The sequence below is a fragment of the Leguminivora glycinivorella genome, chromosome 10 (assembly GCF_023078275.1).
Source record: "Leguminivora glycinivorella isolate SPB_JAAS2020 chromosome 10, LegGlyc_1.1, whole genome shotgun sequence".
NCBI classification, from domain to species: domain Eukaryota; kingdom Metazoa; phylum Arthropoda; class Insecta; order Lepidoptera; family Tortricidae; genus Leguminivora; species Leguminivora glycinivorella.
This window is the reverse complement of record NC_062980.1, coordinates 10,380,000-10,395,369: the sequence shown is the minus strand read 5'-3', so window position 1 is coordinate 10,395,369 and position 15,370 is coordinate 10,380,000. Positions and strand designations below refer to the sequence as shown.

The following is a 15,370-nucleotide window of genomic DNA, read 5'->3' as shown; positions in this document are numbered from 1 at the left end:
GGATAGCTACCAGATGACTATGCACCGTGGTGTAAATACAATATAGATAAAACCTGTACCGAATTTATTCTGATAGCCAAAGCAGGCCTACGTCACACGCTCGCGGTCGCGCGTTGAGAACCTACACGATAGCCGTTCATTCGAATGAACAAGTGGCCGAGGGGCGCCACTAGCTGCTACCTACACGCTAGCCGTTCATTCGAATGAACAATTGGCCGAGGGGCGCCACGCGCCCGCCTGGGTAGTCGCGTAGCACGCACCTAGTTTTACGTAGTAACTCATTAGAGTCATTAGTATTAGTTAAATAAAGCGTAGGTATTTGTCGTTTTGCGGACAAGTGAAGGATCTGTTACGTTAGTAACTTATTAATGTTCTGTGGCTAAAGTAAATATTGGGTATGTACAATCATCTACCTTTTTAACTGCTACTAAATATTTGGCTGATAACATATCAAAACCAAATTAAGCTAACTCCACCCTTAAAATACATTAAATAAAATGTCTATATAAATCACAGGGATTCAATGCGTACCCACAGATCAGCCTTCAGCAAGATACCTCTCTTGTCAAATTTGATGGGATCCGAAGTCTTCGGGCATGCGGAAAACTTGAAGTTTTTCAGAAGCGACACCATGGCCAATTTTGCGGAATACATTGCGAAACGTAGACCTGTAAAAAAATAAAATATTGAACATGAAACATTAGATATTAGTATTACCCATGCAGTAAATATTTAGATACCTAGTGAACGACGAGTTTCACATTTACAGGACGTCTTTCATTATTCTGTATTGTCTTCCTATATTTTAGAGGCATAGTACACTGCCGACGCATGTATAGGTACCTAATTGAAACGTGCAAAGAGAAAAATCCGCGTGCGACAAACACGTGCACACAAACATTACGTTAGAAGTTCAGTAGGCCTAACACAGAAATAGCCTGACGGTATCTCGCCAGCGAGATTGGAATAGGTCTGTCTTTGATTTACTATTAGGTACCTAGTTACTATATGGTGATGGTTCCTGCTGGTGAGTAAGATTACGAGAGCTCAGAAGGGTGGGTTGTGTTACAATTACAATCGGCAGCGCGCTAGTAACATCTCTGTAGTTTTTTTTTTGCAGGCGTCTTTCGGCTACGGCGACTGTTTTCTAACAGACCGACCGTATTCTTATAAACACTTTTTTTTTACTACGTCGGTGGCAAACAAGCATACGGTCCGCCTGATGGAAAGCGGTCACCGTAACCTATGAACGCCTGCAACTTATGGAGTGTCACATGCGCGTCGCGTCGCCAACCCGTTAGAAGCTTTTGCTGTCCCTTGCTTTTGATTTTGTGTTGGCTGTGTGTTGTGCACTCCCTTTTGCTGTGTTAAGTACACAGCAAAAAAGACTGTACAAGTTCCAAGGAGGGTTCGGGTTGCCGACGACTCAAAAGACAATAGACGGAACAAATTAGTTCCGTAGATCCTTCCGTCACCAGCACACCGCACCCTCGTTGAGCTCTGGCAACCTTACTCACCGGCAGGAACACAACACTATGAGTAGGGTCTAGTGCTATTTGGCTGCGGTCTTCTGTAAGGCGGAGGTACTTCCCCAGTTGGGCTCTGCTCTAGATTCGAGCGAGATGATATCCGCTGCGCTGTGCCCTACCACACAAAACGGAATATAATGATATTCAGTAATTAGCTGGGCCATTTTTTTCAAAGTTGTCCACCCCACTTTTTTCGTAACATGGGTATTTTTTACGCGATTCATACTCAGAATCGAGAGCTCTTTCGATCCTGATAGGAGAAAAAAATGTCCCAAGCTCCCAAGATTTCCATACATTTTTTCGAACCTTCCATTCCGTTACCGCCATACAAAATGTATGAAAAAATGATAACGGAATGGGAAAAAACCTTGGGACACTTTTTTTCTCCTATTAGGATTGAAAGAGCTCGCGATTCTGAGTGGAAAACACATAAAAATTTCCAAATACAAAAAAAAAGTGGGGTGGACAACTTTGAAAAAAATGACCCAGCTGCCTGCCTACCGCCACCAACGTAGTATAAAAAAATATAAAGCGTACCTATGCAGTTCCTCGGTCCAGCCCCAAAAGCCAGGAACAAATGAGCTGGTCTATTCTTCTTCTCGTCCCCCACGAACCTCTCTGGTCTGAACTCTTCAGGTTGTGGGTAAATGTCGGGGTCTGTGTGGATCCCGTATACCGGGATGGCAACAACGTCCCCCACGTTGATTTCTACTGGTGTTCCGGGAAGGGTGTACTTCTTGGTGCAGACTCTGTCTACTCGGGCGACCGGTGGGAACAGTCTTAGTGTTTCTGAAGCAAGATATACAATATTTTTGTTAGTTTTAGGGTTCCGTACCTAAAAAGGAAAACAGGCCAATAGCGTGTCGGGCCACGCGCAGTGTATAGATCCGTATTTTTTTTTCAAAAACTTCAACCTATCAAGTTCAATACAATTTTCCTAGAAAGTCTTTAAGTTCTCTTTTGTGATTTTTTTTCAATTTTTTTAAACTTATGGTTTAAAAGTTAGAAAGGGTTACATTTTTGGAGCGATTATTAACGAAAATATGAACAATATCAAAAAATGATATGCGTAAACCCCTATTAATTTTTAAATACTTATCAAACAATATATCACACGTTAGGGTTGATATAAAAAAACCATTCCCCACTTTACGTGTAGGGCACCTACTCTAATACAAAACATTTTTTCCCACTTTTTATTTTACCACTTTGTCGGCGAGATTGATATACATATTGGAACCAAATTTCAGCTTTCTAGTGATAACGGTCACTGAGATTATCTGCAAACGGACGGACAGACAGACATGGCGAAACCATAAGGGTTCCTATATATAGTTGACTACGGAACCCTAAAAAATTGCGAATCGTAGGTACCTACGTACCAGCAAGATGTCGAGAGATTTACATAACTCCAAATATGTATAATAGAATAGTTATACATACGAATAGAGATTAGGTTTTGTTAACATAAACATAAGTTGATCAGCAGACACTTATTAATTCAGAAGTGTCGATACAGAATGAATAAGTTGTTAGTCTAGTCGGCGTCAGCGACAGACGACTGATCATGTAGTTATGTTGACACAAATCGTGCTCGCTAAACCGGATTGCTAAACATATTCCAAAAATGCACAGTTTTTGTGAAAGGCTAGTGACATAACATAGAAAGTTTAATTTAATATTCATCTTAGAATTTGAATAAGTACCGAATAAAATACGAGCTTTAGTTATCTATACTCTCTCGTTTTTTCATTAATTGAGATCGGATTAGAAGAAAGCTCGGGAAGAAAGTTACAGAAATCGAATTATAACATTTTTAGGCTACATTTTACAAGCATCTTTCTCAAATAAGAAAAACGGGATAAGCGTATAACCAGAGTCGCCCTTTTTTTTAAAATGCTACGGCGGTGGCAAACAAGCATACGGCCCGCCTGATGTAAAGCGGTCACCGTAACCTATGGACGCCTGCAACTCAAACAGTGTCACAAGCGCGTTGCCACCCTATTAGAAACTTGTACACTCCCTTTTGCTGTGTTAAGTACACAGCAAAAAGGAATGTACAAGTTCTAAGGAGGGTTCGGGTTGCCGACGACTCAAAGTTAGTTCCGTAAGTCCTCCCGTCATCAGCACACCGCAGCCTCGTTGAGCTCTGGCAGCCTTACTCACCGGCAGGAACACAACACTATGAGTAGGGTCTAGTGCTATTTGGCTGCGGTCTTCTGTAAGGCGGAGGTACTACCCCAGTTGGGCTCTGCTCTAGATTCGAGCGAGACGATATCCGCTGTGCTGTGCCCTACCACACAAAGCGGAATATCATAAAATTTTATAATATTTATAATATTGTCCACAGAAGTGACATTTAACCACTAACATAGGGGACACAGAAATACACAATTATTCTGTTAACAATCGAGTCGAGAGAGCAATCGAGTCGAGTCGAGAGAGGATAGAAGCAGCCGGCCAGCAGAGGGTCTACCGTTTTTTTTTGTTATAGCTAGAATATGGCAAAGTGACAGGACACTTAAAAAACGTATACCCTACTTACTGAACTTATTGCCAAGTGACATTACACAGGAACCAAACAAAAATACCTTCAAAAGACGGTTAAAAAAGTATCTCTTAGAAACTCTATAAGGGATCGTCTTCCTGCATGTATGTTATTTTAATGTTTATGGGTTCTCAAATGTTAACCTTGATGATGATGATATACTTTTATCCCCCATCAGGGAATCTTTAACTGACTGTTAACCTTGAAGTATTATTTGATTTCTTGACTCCACAGTCAAACTTATACCATAGTTTTGTGGAGCACTGTATAAGTATATTTTATTTATACTATAGTTACCTTTGATTGTAATAATTAAATAAATAAATAATAAATAAGTAAATCACTCACCCAATAAAAACCCTTCTAGATAAGACAACTGCGACAGCAGCTCATAAGACATTTCTTTTCCCTCCGTAAGCTCCGTGACATGAGCCCGAAGGTTTTCCTGGATCTCTGGCTTGGTGGCCAGCATGTGAATGGCGAAGGAGAGGAGCGTGCTGGACGTTTCGTAGCCAGCTATGAGAAACAGGAGAGATTGTGCGTCGATCGTGTCGTCATCGAGTACTGTAAGGATATAAGTAATAAATTGTAATAAGCAAGATCAATTATTTAATCCTAGTCAATAATGCGCGAGCTAAAAATACCGAATCAAATTCTAACCCCCTTATTCATAACGTAGTCTAAAGTTATCAAGCCGATAAAGTTCGTTTGTTTGTCCTTTTCTATCACGCGGATACGTCGGAAAGGGACAAACGAACTTTATCAGCTTGATAACTTTAGGGACCATCCACACTCAAGAGACGCATGTCCGCCGACGCGGAACGGACGTTAGCGCCACGCCGCCTGAATGTAATTTAAAAAACGTCTCCTCAGTACATTTTGTATAGGAAAGACGTAAGACGCGCCCCCAGGCGGCGCGGCGCGCGCCAATTAAGCAACGTCCCTTGCGCGTCCTTCCTATACAAAATGTACTGAGGAGACGTTTTTTTAAATTACATTCAAGCGGCGTGGCGCTGACGTCCGTTCCGCGTCGGCGGACATGCGTCTCTTGAGTGTGGACGGTCCCTTAGAGTACGTTTATGAATAAAGGGGTAAACCTAAATAAATACCAGTCCTTCAAAATAGTTTCTCCGAAAGAAGTTCAAAAGTAGCTAATCCTTTCAGGCGTTGGTGGTAAGTACTTATTGTTTTATTACCTTTTACTATAATATATCAAACGATACCCAGTGATTATTGAAAGCTGACATTATTGTTTGTCGGTCTCAGTAAGAAAATGGTGTTATAAGTGATATTGGTTTTATACTTACATGTTCCTTTCGTGCCGTCCGCGTCAACATTTTCTTTATTTGCTCCGTCTATGAGCAGCTGCAAGAAATCACTTCTCCTAAAAACAAAAATAGAGTAAAAATTATTGTCACGTTTTTAACTACTTACCTACACGTAGGTACAGTGGCGCCGTCTAAGTAATAATATTATTATGTAAGTATCAGATGTTTCGTCAAGTTCGCCAGTTATGGTGGGTACCTACCTTTGTACAGTCAACCAATTGGAACCCTAGGCCACTATACAACCATATCGAAATGACAAGAAGTAAGGGTCCCCCCACATCTAGCGTCTCACGAGCGTAGCGTCGGGCCAACTGTATGGGCAAAGCCTGACGCGGCGTCTTTTTCCATATAGTTGGCCCGACGCTACGCTCGCGAGACGCTAGATGTGGGGGGACCTTAAGAGATTTATTACAATCTAATTTATAACGTCACTATGATATATTTCTACAATGGTCTAGGGTTCCAATTGGTTGACTGTACAACTCGCCTATAGAAGTTTAGACCAAAAATAAATGACGATTAAAAAAGCAACAGGTAATAAGGTTTTACTATCCTACGAGTATCATATCGTCAGACTTCAAACACATCGAGACAGGGTATTGTCCTACTTACTAAATAGATGCATGTACGAATTAACTGATAAGATACGAGTAAAACTAGATATTTAAATAAACAAACATGCAACAATGTTATACTGTTATCACGGTTTATGCGTCGTTGGACTAAAAGTAAATATGGCGATGTATAAAAATGTCTACATATAAAATAAAAATTGGTCCGAGTATTAGAAAGCCAATACTTCAAAATGTTTAAGTCTTATCAAGTCGGAATATAAAAATTACTACTTTCAAAGTATACAAATGTCTAAGTCTTATCAAGTCGGAATATAAAAATGACTACTTTCTTTACATAGGTCCTGGCCCCTATTTCACCAAGTTGACAGGTTCTACAAACTATCTAATGTTGGCTCACTGCCTGCGGACGACCTTCTTGATAAAGCGATTATTGTTATAATTTTAGCATACATTTTCGTTTCTCATAATAAATATAACAAAAAGTAATTTTAAAATACATCGCCATATTTACTTTTAGTGTCGCAACATATCGACGCTGGAAAGGCTAATTGACTAACAGACCATTTTTGGGCATATTGAGTTATATACATCATTGGAATCAGCGATTTTTTCTGCGTCTAACGAGCCAGGTTTCAAAACGATCTGAAGACTTTTTTGGCTTGTTAGCAATTTGGAAAAAGGCAATTTACTAAAAACATTTTCTCTAACAAGCCACTTTTTTTGACAAATTATTGAGATACTGGCTATATGTTAACGCCAGAAACACTTTTTTGGATGTTAGTCAATTTCGTTTAATGTAATTTTATGTGTTTTAGTTTATAAGTAATTTTACCAGAATGAAAAAATGTTATGATTGCACGTTAACCATTTATCTAGAACCGCGGTAGTAAAGAACTGCACGTTAGCCGTTTATCCAGAACCGCGGCAGTCAAAAACTGCACGTTAGCCGTTTATCCCAACTGGCGAAATAGTGGCTTAGGTGGTTTAAGCAAATATCCTAGAAATTAATAACACAACATTCTCCTTTAATCCATTTTACTTGTCTTTGGTAAATAAAAATTACATTTAATAGTCAAATATCCTGACGAAATAATTATATTTTAATTTACGTTAGTGAATTTAAATGAACTCTTCAGTCATAGCGTAATGCGTATTAGGTATTTTAAAACCAAAAACTGACCTTGAGCGTAAACATTTTACAAGGGGGAAAGGGGCGGGCGACTCTTTAGTCAACGCTTAGTGCTACTCGAGTTAAGACGTGACAGCTATCGTGCGTAATTGTGGCGATCATTCATTTCGGAGTGTTTAGAGGTAACATTGGACAAAAATCTACAATGGACTCTTCATATAAGAAAACTAGCAAACAAATTAAGTTCAGCCGCATACGCCGTTAGGAGAATCAGGCAACTGACTAATGTTGAGACAGCTCGCCTAGTGTATCATAGTTATTTTCACAGTTTAATGTCATATGGTATTCTGGTTTAGGGCAAAGTAGCTGACATACAGACTATTTTTGTATTACAAAAGAGAGCCATTCGTTCTATTTACAACTTAGGAACACGTGAAGAGAACTTTTCAAAGAAATTAATATCTTAACTGTAGCTTTCCAAAACATCTATGATAGTATAATTTATGTTGTTAAGAATTTAGACTGTTTCACTAAGAATTCTGATATCCATAATTATAACACTAGAAAAATAAGCTTGCCATAAAGAAGTTTCGTGTCCGCAAAGTACAGAAATCATTTGTTGGGCAATGAATGCATTAATTTTTATAATAAGTTACCTGACACTGTTTTGAGATTACCCCTCCCAGCTCTTAAGAACTACTTTAAAAAATCATTGATATTAAAGGCTTATTACAGAGTCGAGGACTATTTGATAGATAAACAATATAAACATGCATGGCCCGAACCAGAAACTGCAAAAAACAAATAGCAATTAAAATAATTGTATTATGTGTAGAGGACACAGTTCAGATAAGAAAGCACATAAAATATTTTATGTTTTGTAAGATCATAATATATATGTAATAAACTATTCATAAGAGCTTGTAACTAGGCCTACATGAATAAATATATTTTGAATTTGAATTTGAATTTGTACATATTTAATGATATTGACATTGACGACGATTGATTGATTTGACGAAGCCTGCGCTGAGGATTTGGATGATGGTTTGTATGTTTTGGTAATAAAGAATTTTTGTTTATAGTATTGAGATTTATATTATCTTTTTCTTCTGTGACAATTTGATATGTTTTCTCTGAAGAAGAACGACGTCAACGACGTATTATTAAACTACAATATAATTTATTGAAATTAATTTCCATAGAGTACCTACCTACTTACCTAGTTTATTAATTTTTTTTTGATGAATACTTTTGCATGTTAAATTTTATCTTGTTATTTAATGCATTTTAATTATAAGATGTAATGTATTGAAAAGAAGTGGCCCGCCGAGTTTCTTGCCGGTCCCATAGTGGATACCCCCCTCCCAACTGAGGGGAGACTGAAATCTTCTCGAGGCTGAGGCGTAGGGTTAGAGCCGGCGTAGATTTATTTGACGTTCATATGCGCATTGTAATATGCCTACTTGAAAAATAAATAATTCATTTTCATTTTCAAGTCTTTGTTTTGTGTATTCCTTAATTATTATTATACCTAATTTTAATTGTATAAAGTAATAATGATACTCGAACCTATATTTAAGTAATAAGTCGTTTTATTTATGTTCCTTTCTCTTTTTAACACAAACGCTAAGCTTACTAATAATATTTACGAGTACCTTTCTATTGTTTATTTTGAAAGTACCTATAAGTTTGTTTTTATACTGTCCCGTGTATAACTCACTGGTCAAAGGAAACGGGTCAGATAGTATGGAGATCTTGAGATTCAATGTTGTAGTACTTGTAGTGAATACGGTTACCTTGTTGACCTAGTTGACCTTGACTAGTGACTTTGCCTACTAAGTTGGAGGCCCTGGAATCGAATTCCGGTGAGGTCGTTTATTTGTATGTATATAAGTAGGTACCGTATTTACCTACATTTATCTACATTAGTAAGTACCTATATATATCGTCGCCCATCACACCATAATACAAGCCTTGCTTAGTTTGGGGCTTTGTTGATTTGTATCAGATTGCCCCCAGAATATTTAAAATATATACATACTCACATACACACATTTTTATGCCTTTTTCACTACATGGTGGCGGCAGAGCGTCGAAGGTGCAACAGTAGAAACCTATGTCTATTTTCGTACAATCAACAGCAAAAGTAAGTGTTGACCATCTTCCTTTTTATAATATAATAAGGTCTAAAATCGAATAATGATCACTTACTTTTGCTGTTGCCTGGACAAATAAGTTTAACTTAATTAAAGATTCTTTCATGAGAAATACAATAGTTTTCAGTATGACATCTCATCTAAAAACAGGTGTTAGTTTTTGGTGAAGTGCCTTTTAAGCTGTTATACCAGTGTTTCATAATGTTAGCTAGTGGCTGTTATGCATTTTCTTCGATTCTAGTTTTGTTTGAAACGTCTTATTATATGTTCTTTTGGGTTGGGTTTTAAAGCTAATAGTCGCATAAGTTAAGTATCCGTTCCCTAAGAAACTATGAATATGGTGGTTAGACCTTTATCCTGACTTTTAAAAAATGACAATTGTCTAACGTGGTCTTTATTTCGTAAATACGTACATATATCGGAATACAATCATATTGATCAAATAAACAACACAAATACCTCCAACTTCGTAGTACATCATTTTATTGTATAATAAATAAACAAAAAGTTATGATTTTTTTTCCAAAAAAAAAAGTTTATATTGGCTCTGTAAAGTTTGCAAAATGCACGTTAGTCAATTAGCCTTTCCAGCGTCGATATTTATATTTGGTCTAATATACAGATGCACATTTTTATACTTCGTCAAAATTATATACGCCCGAACTTATGTAAGTGGACATTTTTATACATCGTCATATTTACTTTTAGTCTAGTGCCGCAACATATGTATTTATATTTGGTCTAATATACAGGTGGACATTTTTATACTTCGTCGAAATTATATACGCACGAACTTATGCAAGTAGACATTTTTATACATCGCCATATTTACTTTTAGTCCAACGACGCATAAACCCCATTTCTCAAAGCTGAAAGTTACAAGCGGAAGTCTCTTTTCAACTTGTCATATTAGACATTGCTACCACTTGTAAATTGTAACTTGTAGCTTCGAGATATGGCCCACTGATGATTAGGTAAATTAAGTTCTTTAATTTTATTTACTTGACAAAAAAAACGTGGACAACGGGTGACTGAGGAAAAATTACAATGTGCAAAAGCTACCCACATACACACAATTTTTCCTCAGTCACCCGTTGACCACGAATGCTGTAAAGTGTTCGAAACGTTGGAATAAATTATAAATTCATTATACGCGATATGATCCGTTTCCATAGTTTTATTTCATGAGTAACTATCGCGGTAACCGAAGACAATATTAAAAAAACTTACTTTTCATCACTAGATCTCCTTTCTTTCTTAGCAGCTTTCAGTATGGCGACTAGTTCTCTTGTACTCTCTTCATTCATAAACGATATGTTGAAATATCTCAACATTTTGGGTGCAAATAACAGGAAGAAGAATATTAACATCCTCTTAGACTTGGACATATAGTTGAATCGTTCTGCAAGCTGGAATTCATTCAATGTAACTGAGAAATAATCAATGCAATTACAAAAAAAAGACACAAATTGAACAAATTTAATAAATAGAACCTGCTCTAATATTTCACATAATCGCAACATCCGTTTAGTTTAAGAGCAACTGTGCTTAAGATAGGCACACATTACACATATTTTGCAGTCAAACTTAATAACACCCTTCAAAGTCAGTATCAAATGAAAAATAGAGTAATGGCCACTATGGCCAGTACGGCCACTCACCACACAAGGTTTTTTATTTTTAACAATAAAAGTATTAGGGTCGCCACAACGCAGGTAACACCTCTGGAATTGCAGGTGGCAGTAGGCTATGTTGATGAATGCTGATGAACTTGCCAAGGCCGGATCTGAAGACAACTTCATAGGTCCGGAACCTTTTGTGGGCCTTTCACAAGGAACCATTAAAACGGCTATGAAAGACCGAACAAAGGCTAATCACCAAAAAGAGTGGGATGCCCTGGTAGGTCTGAAGCATTCAAAGCTCTTTATGCGGAGGGTTGACTCTGGATGGAGAAAAAAGCTAGGAAAGCTAGGCAAAAGACAACTCCAAATTATAACGGGGGTGTTCACAGGCCATTACGGGGTCAAAGGAATCTTGGCCGAGATGGGACACGCTGACAACACTGATTGTCGCATGTGTGGCGAAGAGGAAGAGACCGTCAGACATCTAATGTGTGAATGTCACGCCCTCGCCAGACAAAGAATGAAGAACTTTGGAGCAGGCTACCTGGTACCAAAGGACTTCAGAGAGCTACCCATGAGCCTCATCATCCGATACGTGGAGATGGTCGAGAAGCTCCTGAATAGCTGAAGGATCTTAGGATCGTAGGGGGTAATTGCACAAAAGATCCCGATGGGTCGAAGTGTATCCGGAAGGGCCCCCGCAGATTTAAGATAAGATAAGGCTTATGTTGATTGCTTAACATCAGACGGGCTTATGCTTCTTTGCCACCAACTTGGTATAAAAAAAGTCTGTCTATTTGGTTTTTTTAGGGTTCGTTAAAATCGTTTTTTGATAATATTCATATTTTCGGAAATAATCGCTCCTAAAGGAAAAAAAAGTGTGTGTGTGTGTATGTCCCCCTCTAACTTTTGAACCATATGTTTAAAAAATCACAAAAGTAGAACTTTATAAAGACTTTCTAGGAAAATTGTTTTGAACTTGATAGGTTCAGTAAGTTTTTGAGAAAAATACGGAAAACTACGGAACCCTACACTGAGCGTGGCCCGACACGCTCTTGGCCGGTTTTTCTTACAAAAATTTCAATTCATTACTTATCTTTACATATTTTGATTATGATTTTATATTTTGCTGTACTGTACAATATTTGATGGTAACTGAAAAGACCTAATTTTCCAAATTACGTGTTTTCTGATGAAACTGACTGCTTAATTCCGATTTATAGGAAGGTATGTCTTTTATACATTAGGTATCACCACCGAAAGTCTAATTAAAAAAAACACATTAAACCTACTACATACATACAACATACATACAATCACGCCTGTTTCCCATATAGGGGTAGGCAGAGCACATGAAACTGCTAAAGTTACAGTGCCACTCTTGGCAAATAAGGGGTTGAAAGAAAACGAAACTGTGACATATATAAACCTACTAACCTTTATGAAATTGGTATTTTCATCACCTAAAGCATCACATTTGATACCAAAGGCACAAGCTCCAATAACCTCCAATGTAAAATGTCCCATTGTGTCCTTCATTTCAACATCCTGTTTATCTAAAAGTATCATAATAATCAGTGTAATTGTAGCATAATTGGAATTGGATTGGTGGTCCAGCGGTAAGAGTGTGCGAGTTTCGATCCGGATGAGGAAAAAATATATATTGTTGATTTTGATGAAATAAAAGAACATTAACATCAGAAATATATTTAAGGTGATGTGTTCTTTGCCTAGTTTAGTTCATAATAGAACATGAATAGAAGGCGAGAGGTGCAAATCTTATTCCTATCTCACCCAGTCAAAATACCAATTCTATACTAATGTCAACTTACCATATTGCTTTAAGAACTGAACCATTTGGTCTGTGCACACCTCGATCAAAGGCAGCATATTCTTTAATCTTGCAGAGCTGAACGCTGGGGTTAATGTGCTGCGAACCCCTTTCCATTCGGCACCCTAATGTGATAATATAATATTTTGTAAACATAAACATAAACATAAAATGTAAAAGCGTAAAAGAGCTTGACATTTCTTACAATAAGATTGTAAACTTACTTAAAGTATCAAAGTGTGTGAAGCCCTATGGGTACAAAAACTGTTGTAACAGAACTCTGAACTATTTTATTAACCCTTTGAAGAAACTGGCCGGAAAAAGCACACCAGAGGGAGTTGTGGAAATCAAGGGGAGAGGCCTTTGCCCAGGATTGGGACACTATAACGGGCTAAATTTTTTTTTTATTGAAGACGTAAAAACTTACTTTTAAATTAAGAAGAGATTGGCTTAAGTATCTTGGTTCATTACTGTTTAAAGTGTTTCTGTCAACAAAATGTTCAAAATCTCTTATTGTGATTGCCTTGATCAGCTCTGGGTCCAACACATACAAACAGGGTCTTCTTCCTTCAAATATCCCTAGAAGAAGGAACATACCACTTTAATTTTATGAAATTATTTACTGTATTGCAAATTTAATCATGTTAAGGTGCATGGCAAGGTTATCAAATAATTAAAAAACAACATAAGGTCACAAAAAAAACCACCTTGATGTAACATGAGAAAATTTTGTATAAATTTTAGAAAATAATCACGGAACTCTTGATGTGGTGCACAAATCTCTCACTCAACAACAGCTCCTGAGGATGCCTCGTAGAGAGGCGAAACACGTGTCGAGTTTTGTATTTTTGGTGGTGGGTTGTTGTATTTATTTGCGTATTTATTTTTATTTTTGCGGTGGGAGGGTGGGAAAATTAATTGCATGTAAAAATACGCAAGTAAGTACAACAGGTTAACACTGATTGACTTGCACGTTATCAATTCGCGGATTAGCAAAGGAACGTTCTAGTTTACGATTAAATCTCTCACTGTTATTTATCATTTACGTTACTTGTACCAACTTTTAAGGTATCACATTATCATAGTTTGAAATTAAATAATTTAGGATTTTTGTAGGAAACTTACCTCCATAGGGATTGCCTTTAAAAAAGTTATAGATCTCATACTGGAATTCATGGAATGATTTTTTAGCCATCATTCGAGAGCCCAAATTACCTACTACAGGATACGGTTTCATGAATTTGATCCCTTTTTGTTCAAAGAATTCAAATGTACTTGTATAATACATGTACAGACTGAATATTAGGGTCAGAAATAAAATAAGCTTCCATTCTTCCATTACGAAGAAAATTATTTGTTTCGTCCCACTGTTTATCTGCATGATTTGGCCGTAAACACTTGCACCGAGAAAATAATTAAGCGTGCTTCGGCGTTGAGTCGAGCCAAACACTGAATGGATTCGCTGCAGTGCTTGCAGGTGAAATATACGAAATGAATAATAATGCAATCGCTACATGAAAGAGCAAATACAATAAATTACTCACAGGAACTACAACTACTTATGCAAACAATGAATGAAACACAAATGAAATGACAGTTTTACTTTTGGTGAATGGAAGTAAAATGTCAAGCTAGGAACATACTACGCGGACGTCCGTCGTAAAGCTAGGAACATACTACGCGGACGTCCGTCGTAAAACGAACGCGACCGCGACCTATCAGTGTGCACGGAACAAAACATCCAGAGAGACAGCACGGGAAGCATGGTCGCGCGATAGACGATAAAATAGCAGGCCGTCTCTATCGCACTATTTGTAAGTGCGATATGGACGGCCTGATATTTTATCGTCTATCGCGCGACCATGCTTCCCGTGCAGATTTCGATCGGACGTCCGTGCGCTCAAGGCCACGTCCGCGTCCGTCGACCGATAGTTTGCACGGTTATGTGTATTTCCATTGTCCAGATTCCCGTCCGCGGTCGTTTTACGACGGACGTCCGCGTAGTATGTTCCTAGCTTAAACTGTCACTTGATTTAAGCTAGGAACATACTACGCGGACGTCCGTCGTAAAACGACTGCGACCGCGACCGAACAGTGTGCACGGAACAGAACATCCAGCGAGCCAGATTTCGAACGGACGTCCATGCGCTCAAGGCCACGTCCACGTCCGTCGACCGATAGTTTGCACGGTTATGTGTATTTCCATTGTCCAGATTCCCGTCCGCGGTCGATTCACGACGGACGTCCGCGTAGTGTGTTCCTAGCTTTAATGGTTCAGAACATTCGGAAACCAAATATTATAAATGAATATATGCGGTAATTAGAAGGAAGTGTTATTGTGAAGGTTGAATATGCAATCGACTCATGCTTGACCAAATTTAAGTTTGGAACCTCAGTTGTCTATGTGCAGACTTTTGAGTTTTCAAACGACACTCTTCTGACAGGACTCATGATGTAAACATGTTTGTGTAAATATATATTAATAAATTATAAATAAATAACGTTCGGATAATTAAAAGTGCCTTCCTATTGTTCCAAGGACCTCCTGTGGGAATTACCACAGGTTATGGGCCATACGCGACGTTAAGGAACATTGTATTTAAAGCTAGGAAGTGTTTGTATTTTTTCAGCATTATTTAGTCAGCTTTC

The 15,370-nt window shown here is 37.9% G+C and overlaps 1 protein-coding gene across 1 annotated transcript; it reads right to left on the bottom strand.

Moving 5' to 3' along the window:
- Positions 1-183: 183 nt before the first annotated feature.
- On the bottom strand, positions 184-14,299 carry LOC125230173 (cytochrome P450 9e2-like). Its single transcript, XM_048135228.1, has 9 exons — positions 13,847-14,299; positions 13,149-13,300; positions 12,723-12,846; positions 12,328-12,446; positions 10,499-10,677; positions 5,385-5,461; positions 4,426-4,641; positions 2,067-2,318; positions 184-668 (listed from the first exon to the last, which is right to left on the bottom strand). Exons 1-9 carry the CDS (start codon positions 14,100-14,102, stop codon positions 511-513), a joined length of 1,533 nt encoding a protein of 510 aa, XP_047991185.1. The 5' UTR covers positions 14,103-14,299; the 3' UTR covers positions 184-510.
- Between the last annotated feature and the right edge of the window lie 1,071 nt (positions 14,300-15,370).

Coding starts and splice junctions, on each gene's coding strand:
- LOC125230173 (XM_048135228.1), bottom strand. CDS start 14,102: ATGCAGATAAACAGTGGGACGAAACAAATAATTTTCTTCGTAATGGAA. Junction 4,642..5,384: donor GGACGGCACGAAAGGAACAT/GTAAGTATAAAA, acceptor ATATCCTTACAG/TACTCGATGACGACACGATC. Junction 2,319..4,425: donor TCTAGAAGGGTTTTTATTGG/GTGAGTGATTTA, acceptor ATCTTGCTTCAG/AAACACTAAGACTGTTCCCA.